At 33.8% G+C, this 14,093-nt stretch overlaps 1 protein-coding gene across 3 annotated transcripts in view; it reads left to right on the plus strand.

Annotated features, from left to right (window-relative positions):
- The window catches only part of DYNC2H1 (dynein cytoplasmic 2 heavy chain 1), a 413,953-nt gene that overhangs the window by 19,958 nt on the left and 379,902 nt on the right, over positions 1 to 14,093 (plus strand). For all 3 annotated transcript variants that reach the window (XM_064288850.1, XM_064288851.1, XM_064288852.1), the window contains exons 12-19: positions 791 to 986; positions 3,908 to 4,003; positions 8,060 to 8,212; positions 8,847 to 8,945; positions 9,952 to 10,091; positions 10,174 to 10,402; positions 11,272 to 11,399; positions 13,540 to 13,655. In XM_064288850.1, the coding sequence (XP_064144920.1) occupies positions 791 to 986; positions 3,908 to 4,003; positions 8,060 to 8,212; positions 8,847 to 8,945; positions 9,952 to 10,091; positions 10,174 to 10,402; positions 11,272 to 11,399; positions 13,540 to 13,655 (1,157 nt within the window). The remainder of the gene's footprint in view (positions 1 to 790; positions 987 to 3,907; positions 4,004 to 8,059; positions 8,213 to 8,846; positions 8,946 to 9,951; positions 10,092 to 10,173; positions 10,403 to 11,271; positions 11,400 to 13,539; positions 13,656 to 14,093) is intronic.

A 14,093-nucleotide genomic window follows, 5' to 3' on the forward strand; every position in this document is an offset into this window, starting at 1 on the left:
AAATTACCATTTTAAAGTACCAGCTTTTTATTGTGCTTTGTTTTATTTGCTGTTAAGTATGCCTAATAGATTTGTTCTTTGCTTTTCAGTAACTTTTAAGATCTGCCAGTTCTCTTAATTGTGAGAATGACTTGAAAGAATGCACATTATATAAGTCTGATCCTAAAAGAATGGCAATGAAAACACAGTACCTTATGCATAATTTAGCTCAATATTTTTACAATCCATGCTGATTGGAATACCCCAAAGTAAAATTTGCTATTATAGCTTTTACATGAAATACAGAGAATGGGCAATACTTAGGTAGTGAAGCAAAGGGTAGAGGATTAAAACATTTGAGTATCTGTACTTTTTTTTTTTTTACTCCTACTATTTTGTTGTTCTTTATCATTGATCCTTTAATAAAAGTATTAAAGAAGCAAGCATGCTGATTAAAGAAAAAAATCTAAGGTATATTTTAGAAAATGAATCAAACCTCTTTTTTTATGGTGGATGTGATGTCAATTTTTAGTTTTTGTGAAGGTTAAGGGATTGATTTTTCTGACTTTAAAAATGCCTGGTTGAAATATTAAGTGATGGTATATTTTGAATATTGCAGTTTGTTACCAAGATAATAATTGAGGCAATATGTGGAAAAAAGCACAACCTGAAAACTGTAATTAATTTTTTTTTTTTTTTTTTTACTTTGAGCAGATTTTAGACTTAAAAAGAAGTTGTAAAAACTATACAGTTTTTCATCAGTTAAAAAATTGAGGACGTGAAAACTTAAAATGTTTATTTTGTTTTGTAGTATTGAGGCTAATAGTCGAATTATGGAATTGGATCCTAATGATGGATCATTAAAAGTGCATTATTCAGATCGTTTGGTTGTTCTTCTGAGAGAAGTACGTCAGCTTTCTGCACTTGGGTTTGTTATTCCTGCCAAAATACAGCAAGTCGCAAACATTGCACAGAAATTCTGCAAGCAAGCAATTATTCTTAAACAAGTATGAAATTATTTTTTTGTAGCATGTCTATTTTGAATTCATTACATTAAACTAGAATATATTAAGGGCTTTGTTTTCTACTTTTGATTTTTGTAGGCTGATAGTGCCATTAAGTCTTACAGAATTGTGGTTTATTAAATGACTCATTACAAAATTTGCTTTGTAATTTATACAGGAATTTATCAAATTGAAGTACTATTGTTACAACTTTTCATTATAAAAGCATTTAGAAAAATAGAGTATTATTCTTTGCTTCTTCTCTTTCTTTTCTTCATTTTTTCTTACATTTTGCTTGTATGGGTCTTAGAGAACCGTTTAATAAAAGGACCCTGTTCCTGTCTTCTAGGGGCAGATTCTTAGAAAAATCACCAGGCTGCTGTGTTTCTAGTCATTCCCTCAACCCATCTAGTCTGCACATTACCATCATGTCATTTTCCTGTTTAAAACCAACTGCTGCTACTCAATGTCCTTAGTATGGCTTGTAAGGCCTTTCTTAATTATGTCCTAAGTGTCCTTACTGGCTTGGACCCTCCCTACCTATATTCCTCCTCTTATATTTCACCATGTGCTTTGATAATATGAAATGTGTCTGTTCTCTGAACATGTCTCCATGCACTGAAATGTGCTTTCTCTGACTGGAAAACTCAGTCATCCTTGAATTCCGAACTCAAAAGCCACTTTCTTTGTTACATCTTCTTTTAGTTAATTGTTCCTTTTTCTGTGATAACACAGTATAGTGGAAAAATCACTATTTTAACACTTTTCATATTGTGTTTGATTTTTTTTTTCTCACCTGATTATTAGATCTTAGAGGGCAGAAACAGTACCTTGCGTATTTGATCTTTTGTTTATTCTTTTATTCAATAAAGATTCATTGAGTACTGTCAGGCACAGTGTAGTGAAGATACAAAAATTAATAATTGTTATAGTCTGGTGGAGGGTTTCTCAGAATTGGCAACTATTGGCATTCTGGACCAGATGATTCTTTTTTGTGGGGAGATGTTTAGCATGCTTAGAAGTGAGAGTGGCGAGACTTCGTCTTGTATAATTTGGCCTTGATATCAGTAGAGACCAGTCCCTGGAGAAGGACATTATACTTGGTAGGATAGAAGGTCAGCAATAAAGAGAAAGACCCTCAATGAGATGGATTGACACAGTGGCTGCAACAATGGGTTCAAGCACAGGAAAGATTGTGAGGGTGGCGCAGGACCGGACAGTGTTTCGTTCTGTTGTACATTGAGTCACTGTGAGTTGGAACCAACTCGATGGCACCTAACAGCAACAACAATGGCATCACTGATCGCTACCCACTGGCCCTTACCTAATTGTGTCAATCAAAAATATCTTTAGACTATGCCATATGTCCCCTGGAGAGTGAAATTACTCCTGGTTGAGAATGGTGATCTAGTGGGAGAGAGCAAACTAAACATTGAGTGCTCATTAAATGTCAGGCATTGTGGTGGATGCTTTTTTTTTTTTGTATTATTTCAATTAATCTCCTATTTATCACTGACCTAATTGAGGAGCAGATATATAGTTTTCCCAGTGTCACATAGTTAGTAAGTTATGAAGCTGGGGTTTGATACTAGGTATCTTGTCTCCAAAGCCCATACCATATTTATCCCTTTCTAGATCATGTAGTGATGACAGATATGTGAACAATTACAATATTTAATGTATTATGAGTACTATATTATACCTGTCCAGAAGATGCTGAAAGCATAAAGGTAGGATTTTTCAATTCTTTTCCTGGGTAGGGTTAGAGGCAGTATCAAATAAGCCTTTATGGAGGAATGGTGTTTGGTGCAAGTCTGGAAGAATATATATATTCTCTCAAGTGCTTGAGGAGGTGGGTGATCATTCCGGGTAGAGGGTCTACATAATCAGAAGCAGAGAGGCTTACTCACCTTTGTACCCTAAGTATTTAGTCTGACACAATAGGGGTTCAAAAATTAATGAATGGTCGTTTAATATTTATATTTAACTCTGGAAAAACACTTGGGAAAAGATATTTCTATGTATCTTTATTGATGAGCAGATACTTAGCTGGAGTAGGACATATGTAACAGGACGTTGGATAGCAGTATGGCCAGATTGCTGCAACAATGTTCATTTCATTGCTTCTAGCTGTCATGATAGTACTTTTTTTGGGCCTACTATTTTTTATTATGGTACAAAATAAGTAGAGTGAGTATTCTCTACCAAATAAAGTGTATCTTCATGCATATTAGTGGGAAGAAGGGAAGGATCCTGTATAACATTATTTAAGAAATATTTTTTAAGCACCTACTCTGTGCCAGGAATTTTGTGAGATGCTGAGGTTACAAAAATTGAGAGACAAGCTCTGTCCTTGGACATTTTAGACTCACTGATTTCCCTTTAGATTCTATCTTTGTTGGGTTCGTCTCTTGCCTATGAAACTATGAACTTCTTGATGCCAGGGATCAGGTTTTATAATCTTTGTTTAACCAGCTTCCAGCACATGACCTAAGGAGCCATGGTGGTGCAACAGTTAAGCACTCAGCTGCTAACTAAAAAACTGGTGAGCTGAACCTACCAGCAGCTCTGTGGGAAAAATACCTGGTGATCTCCTCTTGTAAAGATTACAGTCTAGGAAGCTACGGGCCAATTCTGCTCTGTCACTTGGGGTTGCTATGAATCAGAATCAACTTGCCGGTACCTAGCGACAACAGTAGCATATGACCTGGCAAATATAGGAATGCCACACTTATTTGTTGACTGTGTGTATTAATACATGAGTACATGTTGTATTGGAGATTAAAAAAAAAAAAAAACTATTTTATGTTAAAGTTTAGGATTGAGAAAAATTAAGATTTTTCATTCACACTGTTAAAAATAAAGAAAAAAAGGAAGTATGTTATATATTTCTAGTTATTGCTAATTGAGCTTTTCCTTTGTAGGTGGCACATTTTTACAATTCTATTGACCAACAAATGATACAAAGCCAGAGACCAATGATGTTACAGTCTGCCTTAGCATTTGAACAAATAATTAAGGTAAATGGACTTTTTATGTTATTATGTATAGATTTTACATATGAAGTGTTTCTTATTTCTTAGTTTTTCCGCATACCCTTCATCTTAAGACAGCCATTGGTCTAGGCTTTATTTTGCTCTCCAATGACTTTCTTTACCCTTAACAAGTAATATTTTCTCCAAATGTAGATTTAAACTGTCATAATGCTTTACATATTTTAGTACTGATTTTGACCAATTATATCAAATGAATAATATGTAATTTGTATCATATTACATTTACTTATTCACATATTTTGAGGTCTCTATACTGAAGACTTTTTAGTGCCTTTCCATCATCTTCCAGTTTTAGAATTTAAGATTTATTTACTCTTTCTCTGTACTTACTTTAAGATCCACACATATGAAATTAGAAAAATTCACAATATTTTTTAAATTGTTAGCTACTGAATGAGTGATAACTTTCTCAAATCTACATTTTTTAGTCCTTGTAGACATGAAATATGTGAAAAAAATTAGAAGAGAATTACATGCTTTTATTCTTTTTTAACTTGAAAGCGATAAACACCCCATGTTTAATGATTCACTAGGAGGACTTACCAGGTAACCATACTTATGGCTGTGATTTATTATAGAGAAGGAATGGAAAGAAAAAGGTTCACGAGTTGAAGCCCTCTCCCGGTAGAATTATACACCTGACTCCCCTAAAGATAAGTTGTAACAACACATGTGAAATGTTGTCTTACCAGAGAAGTTTATTTGAGGGTTGATTATGTAGGTACCCTCCGCAGAGCTTATATCTAAATTTAAGACTCTCGGAAGGAAAGCAGATGTTCATCATAAATCATTTGTTTGTACAGTTTAGATACAGTGAGCCACTTTTAGCAGTTAGGGTGGTGGGAATTCTTCTGAAATCTGAGTTCTTAGACACTAGCCAAGGGTCAACCTTGTAACTAGGCCTTTCACAGGATAGCAGTCAGGCCTGCTATGTTGACTCTTTTCTGCATATTGGTTCTCAGGCTTAAATTTTATTAGGAGTTATGTAATTTATATTGTAGATGTTATTAAAAACTTTTTTTTCTTATTGTAAAAGTTTAATACAAGTTTATGATGGAAAATTTCAAATATACAGGTAAGTGAAAAGAAAATAATGCCCTATAATCATACTACCAAAAAATTGCCTTTCTTAACATTTTTGTGTATCCATTTAATCTTTTTTCTGTGCATACTTACAAGTATCCTTTTTAAAAATGAGATCCTAACTTTAAAATTTTTTTTAACTTAATATATGATATTTTAATTATAGGTCTTTAGAACTTTAGTGGTTAAGTGCTATGACTGCTAACCAAAAGGTTGGCAGTTCGAATCTACAAGGTGCTCTTTGGAAACAATGGGGCAGTTCTACTCTGTCCTATAGGGTCGCTATGAGTTGGAATTGACTCAGTGGCAACGGATTTGATATATTCAAAATAATACCTTCTTTTTCTAGGGCAGAAACATTTTGAAAAATTGAATTATAAGAAGTAGATAACTATAAGATATGTTTCAAGAGACGTATCAGTGAATAGAAAACTGAAGTAGAATGAGAGAACACTAAAGTTCTTTATAATCCTGTGGCCACTTACTGTACTGTAGGATATTTGAAGGCAAGGACTCCAATTTGTCCATTTCCATACTTCCTAGCACCTAGCACAATAGCTGGCATGTAGTAATCACTCAGTAAATGCATTTTGAACTGTTTATTGAATTTTTATAATTGTTTAGTTGAATTCATATTTATTGAGGGTGTACGCTATCCCAGAGACTTGCTATGTCTTACCATTTACCACTCAAGTGAAGTATAGCAACTTTACTTCCATTTAGGTCCCTTACTCTCCCCAGTTTTAAAATATATTTGTCTTAATTATTCCTCCACATACCTAGAGCACCACATGAGATGGTAGTATAATTTTTGCCTCAGTCATCAAATATGATTTAAGATACTCATGAGAAGGAGGATAGTTTATTGTATATATTTTTTGCCCATTCTGATGTTGTTCTTCCATTTCTGAAATTCAAGCCTTCTATTATCATTTCCTTAATGCTTAGGGAGTTTTTTTCAAAGGGTAGGCTTGTTAGTGTGTTAGTGACACATTCTCTTAGTTTTCCTTTGTCTGAGAATGTGTTTATTTCCTTTTATTCTCAAAGGATAATTTCACCAGATGTAGAATTTATGGTTGACAGTTCTTTTCTCGCACTGCTTTAAAACTGTTCCACTTCCTTCTGACCTTCATGATTTCAGTTGAGAAATCTGTCATTCAAATTGGTACTCCCTTACAAGTAATAAGCACAGTTTCTCTCTGGCTGCTTTCACGATTTTTTCTTTGTCTTTAGTTTTCAGAAATTTAATTATGATGTATCTTGGCATGAATTTCTTTAGGTTTGTCCTACTTGACATTTACTCAGCTTTTTGAATCTGTAGATTTATGTCTTTTGCCAAATTTAGGAAATTTTCAGTGTTATTTCTTTGAATATGTTTTCAATCTCACTCTTTCTCTGCTTTCCTTCTGGGATGCCAGTGAATGGTAGTGCTTTTGTTATTGCCCCTGAGTCTATTTTCAGTTTGTTTCCCTTTGTTGTTCACGTTGGATAAATCCTGTTGATCTGTTCTGAAGCTCATTAATTCCATCCTCTGACATCTCCACTTTACTACTGAATTCATCCAGTGAGTTCTTTTTTTTGGTTGTTGCATTTTTAAGTTCTATACTTACCATTTGGCTTTTTTATAATACTCTTTCTTTGTTGAAAAATTTTTTTTTTTTTTCAATTTGTTTCAAGGGACTTTATAAGTGCTTATTGGAGCATTTTTATGATGGCCGATTTAAAATCCTTATTAGATAAGTTTTGTATTACATTCATTTCTCTGTTTGGTGCCTTTTAGTTGTCTTTTCTCATTCCAGTTTTGATTTTCCTAGTTCTTGGTATAATGAGTGATTTTTTATTTTATCCAAAAATTTTAAATATTATAAGACTCTGTATTCTATTTGACCTTCTTGTTTTCGTGGACAGGCTCTCTGTTGAGGTCTAGCCGGAGGGCCAGGTGGATATGTGTTCAGTTTCCTGCTGGGCCTTGCAGATACAGTCCTGACTTAAGTGGAGCATTAACTCACACTGTCTCATTCCAGACGGGTGGAATGGAAGTTCAACTTCCCGTTTTGCCTCACTGACACCTTCCCATGAAAGTGGTACACTGACTCACAAGGTCTTGTTGCCTTCAAGTGGGTGTGTAAACTCAGTTTCCAACTAGGCCGCTCTGATACTGTGGAGGGAATAGAGGACTGATTCACTGCTTTCTTGCTGCAGAGTGAGAAGTGGAAGCTCAGCTCCCCCTTCATCTATGTTGAGATTACTTTGGGAGGGGAATTTTTGCATCTTCTGCTGAATAGGGGTTGGAAGATCAGCTTCCCTCTCAGTCTTATGACACTACGCCAGTAGAGGAATTGGAATGCCACCACCTACTTCCACTGGCTGGGGAGTGAGAGATCAAGTCTCTGCTTAGCCCCACTGAAACTGTAGGAAGGGCAATATTTCTGTTGACGTTTGGCTGGAGTAGGGTGCATGTCGCTGAAAAAAGTTTTGTGTTGTTTAACAACCCTTTTCCTAGTCCTTTGGCGAGGATGTCAGGTTTCTTCTGGAACTTTTTTTTTGGTCTGTGCTTGTGGGCGGTTCTGGGTTGGAGATTTCTCTAGTGCTTTGTCTTGGATATATATGAGGCAACAGGGAAACCCAGGTAACTCCCTGCATGTCATCCCTCAATTCCCAAGGCTTCTAGGCTGTCTGCCCTTTTTTTTTTTTTTTTTTTTTTTTACCTTCAGAGCCTTCTTATGCTTGCTTGTCGTGTTATGTCAATAGTTTTTTAATTGTAAGAGGGAGGACTTAGGAAGTATGGGTCTATTCCATCTTAGCCAGACTGCATTCTCATTGATAAAATGGAAAAAATATTATATTCTTTCTTTATTACAGGTCAATGTTAGAAATAATTGAACTTGCAAAAAAGAAATTCTTTTAAAATACTGAATGTCATTTGTTGTACCTTAGAATTCAAAAGCGGGAAATGGGGGAAAGTCACAGATTACTTGGGATAATCCTAAAGAATTAGAAGGCTACATTCAAAAGCTCCAAAATGCTGCTGAACGACTTGCCACTGAAAATAGAAAACTGAGAAAATGGCACACTACGTTTTGTGAAAAGGTATATTTTATTTATCAAATTGACTAAGGCATAAATAATATTATTTAAAAAATAATTGATATAATTAAAAAAAACTTTTTATTTTGAAATAGTTTGACTTAAAGAAAAATTGCAGAAATTATACAGAACTCACATTTACCCTTCGCCCAGCCTCCATTATTGTTAACAGCTTTCATAACCATAGTACAGTTATCAAAACTAGGAAATAGACTTTTTTGAATTTTGTAAGTTTCTTCACTAACATCCTTTCTCTTCTCCAGGATCCCATCCAGGATCCCCACCTTGCATTTAGTTGTGCCTCTGTGGTTTCCTCTTCCTGGTCCTCAGTCTTTCCTTGTCTTTCATGACCTTGATACCTCTGATAAGTATTGGTCAGTTATTTTGTAGAATGTCTCTCCATTTGGCCTCCTGAGTAGACTGGGCTATGTAATTCTGGCAGGAATACCACAGAAGTGATGTTTTGCACTTCTCAGTATATCATATCAGGAGTAGGTAATATTAGTATGTCTTTTATTTCATTATAGGTTAAGTTAACCTTGATCACTTGGATAAGGTGATGTCTGTCAGGTTTATCCATTGTCAAGTAACTTTCTTTAGGTAGTACTTTGACACTATTATGCTCAATTTTTAACAGGTGGTAGTTCTTATGAATATTGATCTGCTTCGGCAGCAACAGCGTTGGAAAGATGGACTGCAAGAACTGAGAACTGGTTTAGCAAGTGTAGAAGCACAGGTACAGTGTATTTTACTTTGTGTATTAATTAGTGAGAAGTTTCTAAAGGTTATCTTTAAATCTTCACTAATAAATTTTTCATAAATTTAGAATTCTTTGACTAAATTATATATAAAGATCATAAATTAACAATAAATTTACATTTAAAAATAGGAAATAAGTTTCTGATTCTCTCACAGATTGTCACCTCCCTGAGTGGCAGTTTTTCTGACTTGGTGCTTAAATACCTGTCATTTGTTAGTTTGCTTTTAGGTGATTGTCACATTGCACAAAATTAAGTTTAGGAGGAAACCTGATAATTGAAATAATTCTAGATCAGATTTCTTCTTTTTTTTGGGGGGGGTGTAAAATTTTAGTTCCTGTATATTTTGGTATAAGAGATGACGTATGTAAAAGTGGCTAGCACAGTGCATGCTACATAGTAGGTGGTGATGGGAATTTAGCTGGATATAAGTTAGGTGTCTTACATATTTACATATATTTTTCAGTTCTTAGAACTTTAAGAAAAAACAAAAGTGAAGTCTTAGAATTGATGTATTTATGGTTGGAAGCAATAGAGTGTGTAAACTATTCTGAGAATTCTATCCTTTTAAACTTATTAAGATTTTAAATATGTGGTGGAATATTTGGGGACTGGCAAGGGAGGAGAAGAGTTAAACGTACTGAGAGTTTTTGAAAAAAGATTAAGAAGTTCACAAAATCATTGTTCCCAATTTTTTTTAATCTTGTAAATAAAGTCCAAATATAAAAATGAGTCCTACGTTAACTTGATTTTTAAATTTTACTGATCTCTTTGTGGATTATTTTTAAGCATGTGTTTATGTTAGAAAGTTCTTGACCCTAAGATTAGAGATTTTCATACCTGATTAAATATGGGCTCCTACTAAAAGTGGCAGTTAAGGAGTTGCCAGTTTTAAGATATTTATTTTAAATGAATTCTTTGCTTATAACTGTACTTTATGTGACATAAAAGCATTGAATGAAAAATGTGAATGTGATGTATTAGGGATTCCAAGCAAGCGACATGCGCGCATGGAAGCAGCACTGGAATCATCAACTGTACAAAGCCCTGGAGCATCAGTATCAGATGGGCCTGGAGGCGCTTAATGAGGACCTACCGGAAATAAACATCGACCTGACTTACAAGTAAGCCTTTTCAACCCCAGCTTAATTTTCAATGTGTGGCTTTCTAATAATTTGTATTTTAAAGCTATTTATTCACTTCCAGACAGGGACGGTTACAGTTCAGGCCTCCGTTTGAAGAAATCCGGGCTAAATATTATAGAGAAATGAAGAGATTCATTGGCATTCCAAATCAGTTTAAGGGAGTGGGTGAAGCAGGAGATGAATCTATTTTTTCTGTGATGATTGATAGAAATGCAAGTGGATTTCTGACTATTTTCAGCAAGGCGGAAGATCTGTTTAGAAGATTGTCAGCTGTTTTACACCAACATAAGGTATAGAACGTGTAATTTTCAGGCCTCCTATTTTAATATTTCATTTGATTGATTGGATTAACATTAAGTTTACAAGTTGACAATTTATTTTATAAGGCACAAAATAGAAATTATGGCAAACTGGAAGTCAAGAATTGAAGATTCTTATATAACCTTCATTTATAATGCTGATGAGAAAAAAGACTAAAAGTTTTTGGTCTTTGACAACTCTGTGATGGTTGAGAAACTTTTCATTTTAAATTGTTGTGTCAGCTTTGAATGTGACATGACTCTGTTGTGAGAATCTTCATTACTCTCAGGAAGAGGCATCTATTTTAATTCTTTGGTTCAAAAGTGATCCATGGAGGAAGCCCTCAAATGTTAATGAAATTGGGATAGTTTAACTTCTTACTTCTATTTAAGTGCATCGTACCAACTGACTCCAAATACAAAGACTAATTGTATTGTTCACTTTTATTGATCCTGAGACATATGACTGAGAATTTGAATGGTTCCTTAACTGCCATTGCAATTCTTTTGCATTATAGATTTCTAGAATCAGTTGAGTAGTGGCTTTTAGATTTGCGGAAGTGATTCTGTCTTTGTACTTTACGTGCATCCAATTTGAGAAGAGAGTCTAAAGAAGGGGTTTTTACTATCCCCTTAAAAAAGTTTTATGACCACTACATTTTCCATATTAAATAGTTTATTTATTTTTTTATTTAGTCTTTAGGCTATGCAGGAGTCATTACATTTACATGCTTAAATTAAAATTTAATTGAATATCTCAAACTTGCCCCTGGTAGATCTTAACAGTTGAATCCTAGTCTTTTAAATGTTAATTTATTAAGTTCTTTTTCTTTAATACTGTGTTTTCATTATTTAAATAGGAGTGGATTGTAATCGGGCAAGTTGATATGGAAGCTTTGGTGGAAAAACATCTCTTCACTGTACATGATTGGGAAAAGAATTTTAAAGCACTGAAAATAAAAGGGAAAGAAGTAGAACGACTTCCAAGGTATTGGAGGTTAATGTAGTGTTTATGTAGCATAATAGTTTTTGCTGCAGGGTAATAAGGGTGCTCTCTACTTAGTAGTCTTGAAATTAGGCTAGCTTCTTAACTCTTTTAGAACTCAGCCATGACACTTGAGTGCCTTATGAACAGGGCAGTGCAGAGAATAAAAAAGAAGTTTCTCTTTTAGAGCCACTGCTGGCTGACAGCCACTTGGGTTGAATAGACTGGGGAATGAGGCTTGTATGTCCACATAGTAGTGTGAGGGTCTAATATTGATATACATAACCACAGTCCACGTATAGTTAAGTTACTGGAGAGAACATACTGGGGAATATAAAGCTAATGATATTTGCCTCTGCTTTTATACTGGTCTACTTCTTTTCAGAATGCCCTAGGAGGCACACAACATATTGTTACATCTAGGTATTTCCCTAAATGTGGATGAAAAGCCTCTGAGGGCTCATCTTACAGCCCGGCTACTGGTATCTGAATCCCTTTGGTATCTGAAATTTCCACCACTGGAAACACTCTTTGCAATAAATTCCATGAAAAGCTTTGTTTAAATGTATATACATTACCTATAAAGGATAATATCACCTTTATTAATTCATTTGTTTATTCTTTCAGCAAAATATTTGGTGAACATTTATAACATGAAAAGCTTTGTGCTATGGGTAGTATAAAGATGAAGAAGACGTAGTACCTGAGGTCAAGTTGCTTACTCTCTGGTAGCACAATAAAACAAGTGTTATTCGATGACTAAGGAAAGTCCACACAGAGTTTAAGAGAGTAGGCTCTGGAGTTAGATGGCTCTTACCAGTTGTATGACTTTGACAGTAATTTTGACTCTGCTTTCAAGTTCTCAATAAATGTTAGCTGTTACTAATTATCATCATTAATTCTAGGTAAAAAAAGTCTATGCTCCATATTAGATATTGAACTTAAGACTACGGGGATTCAGAGGCAGATGACATCCCATTCATTTGGGACAAAATCAAGGAAAGCTTAATATAGTAACACTTAAACTAGGATTTTCACAGATAGAAATGAGAATGGGAGGTTATTTAGAGCAGAGCCTCTCAGGAGAGGGATTTGTAAATTGAAAATATGGAGTTGGTTAATTTGGAATGTGACCAGAAATAATGTTTTATTAGAGACTAGAGGGAGATAATAGTACATGTTTGTTTTATAAATTTGTTAAAATATAGAAAAATACAAAGACAACTATCGTTAACAGTTGATATTTTTGGACATATTAATACATATATTTGAAAATTTTGGATTATACTGTATCCTGCTATTTTTATTTAACACTATTTCTTTATTATTTTGTCATGTTGTTATCTATACCTCAATAATGTGATTTTTAATGTGTCCACAATATTCTGTTGTATGAACATAGAATAATTTAGTCATTTCTGTGTTTAGCTTGTTTCCTTATTTTTTCACTATTATAATTAATGCTTTTCAAGGTACTTGGAAACAGCCTTGAAAACTTCCTTAGAATAATTTCTAAGGGTGGTGTTGTTAAGGTAAAGGTTGTGTGTATATTAGAATTATTTGATACATATTGCAACATTGCTCTTCACAAAGGTATTTATACTCTTACCTATTGTTCTGTGAGTTGTCTGTTCACACCGTTGAAGATAAAAATGGACACTTCATTAAATTTTTGTTAATTTGATTGATGTAAAATGGTGTCTTTGTTTTGTTTAATAATCTATATTTTCTTTTTGTCTTTATTGTTATTGTACATGTTTTGGCTGCAGCATAGTGAGTTTATTTTATAAATATTTACATAAGTAAGTTACATGCTGTAACAAGTAGCACATCTAAATATTTAGATATATTCGTGTTGACACCTTAGTAATTCATAATGTGGTAACTTTTTTTTAAAAAAAGAATACCCTAGGTGATTCAGAATTGTAGTATTATAATGAAATAATTATTCAAAGGAAAACTTCAAAATAGTGTGTATAAGACCAGTTTGCTAAATGAAATTTACACATGCTTAAAGATCACAGTAATATTTTTGACATAGATTATAAAATGTATTACTTAAAAATCACTATAATATTGTAATGAAGCTCTTTCCTGTAATTAGTCTTTTTCATCTCAAAATATGTCCATTGCCATTTTTCAGTGTCGTCAAGGTGGACTGTTTAAATATCAATTGTAACCCTGTGAAGACTGTGATTGATGATCTCATCCAGAAGTTATTTGATACACTTGTTCTTTCTTTGAGGAAATCCATTCAGGGTAAAGACATTTTTTCTTTTATTCGTATCTAATTTTATATAGAGAGGCATGTGCTTTGATACTTACAAAATACAAATCCCAATGTGATTAAAAATCAGAACTGAATAAAAAAGTATTATGAAATAAAAGTTGCTTAGAATGTTAATTGTAATAAAGTAAGAAAATCTATGTCCATCCCTAAGAGACCTAAAAATCGAAGGCGTGTTTATTACTTGCAGTCTGAGCTAGTATCTCCTGTTGCATCTGTCACTGAGAAAGGTAGATAATTCAGGTATAATGTATTCTCCTTATTTCTTTGAAAGACAATGCCATTTTCTAAAATCCTCCACTTTTCCTTTTTTTCCCCTTAAACGGAAATGTTTTAGCATATTGAAGACAGAAAAGAGTTCCTAATTTTTAGTAAAATTTACTAAGAAAGAGTAAATTTTGATCTTCATT

The sequence above is a fragment of the Loxodonta africana genome, chromosome 7, assembly GCF_030014295.1.
Source record: "Loxodonta africana isolate mLoxAfr1 chromosome 7, mLoxAfr1.hap2, whole genome shotgun sequence".
Taxonomy (NCBI): Eukaryota; Metazoa; Chordata; class Mammalia; order Proboscidea; family Elephantidae; genus Loxodonta; species Loxodonta africana.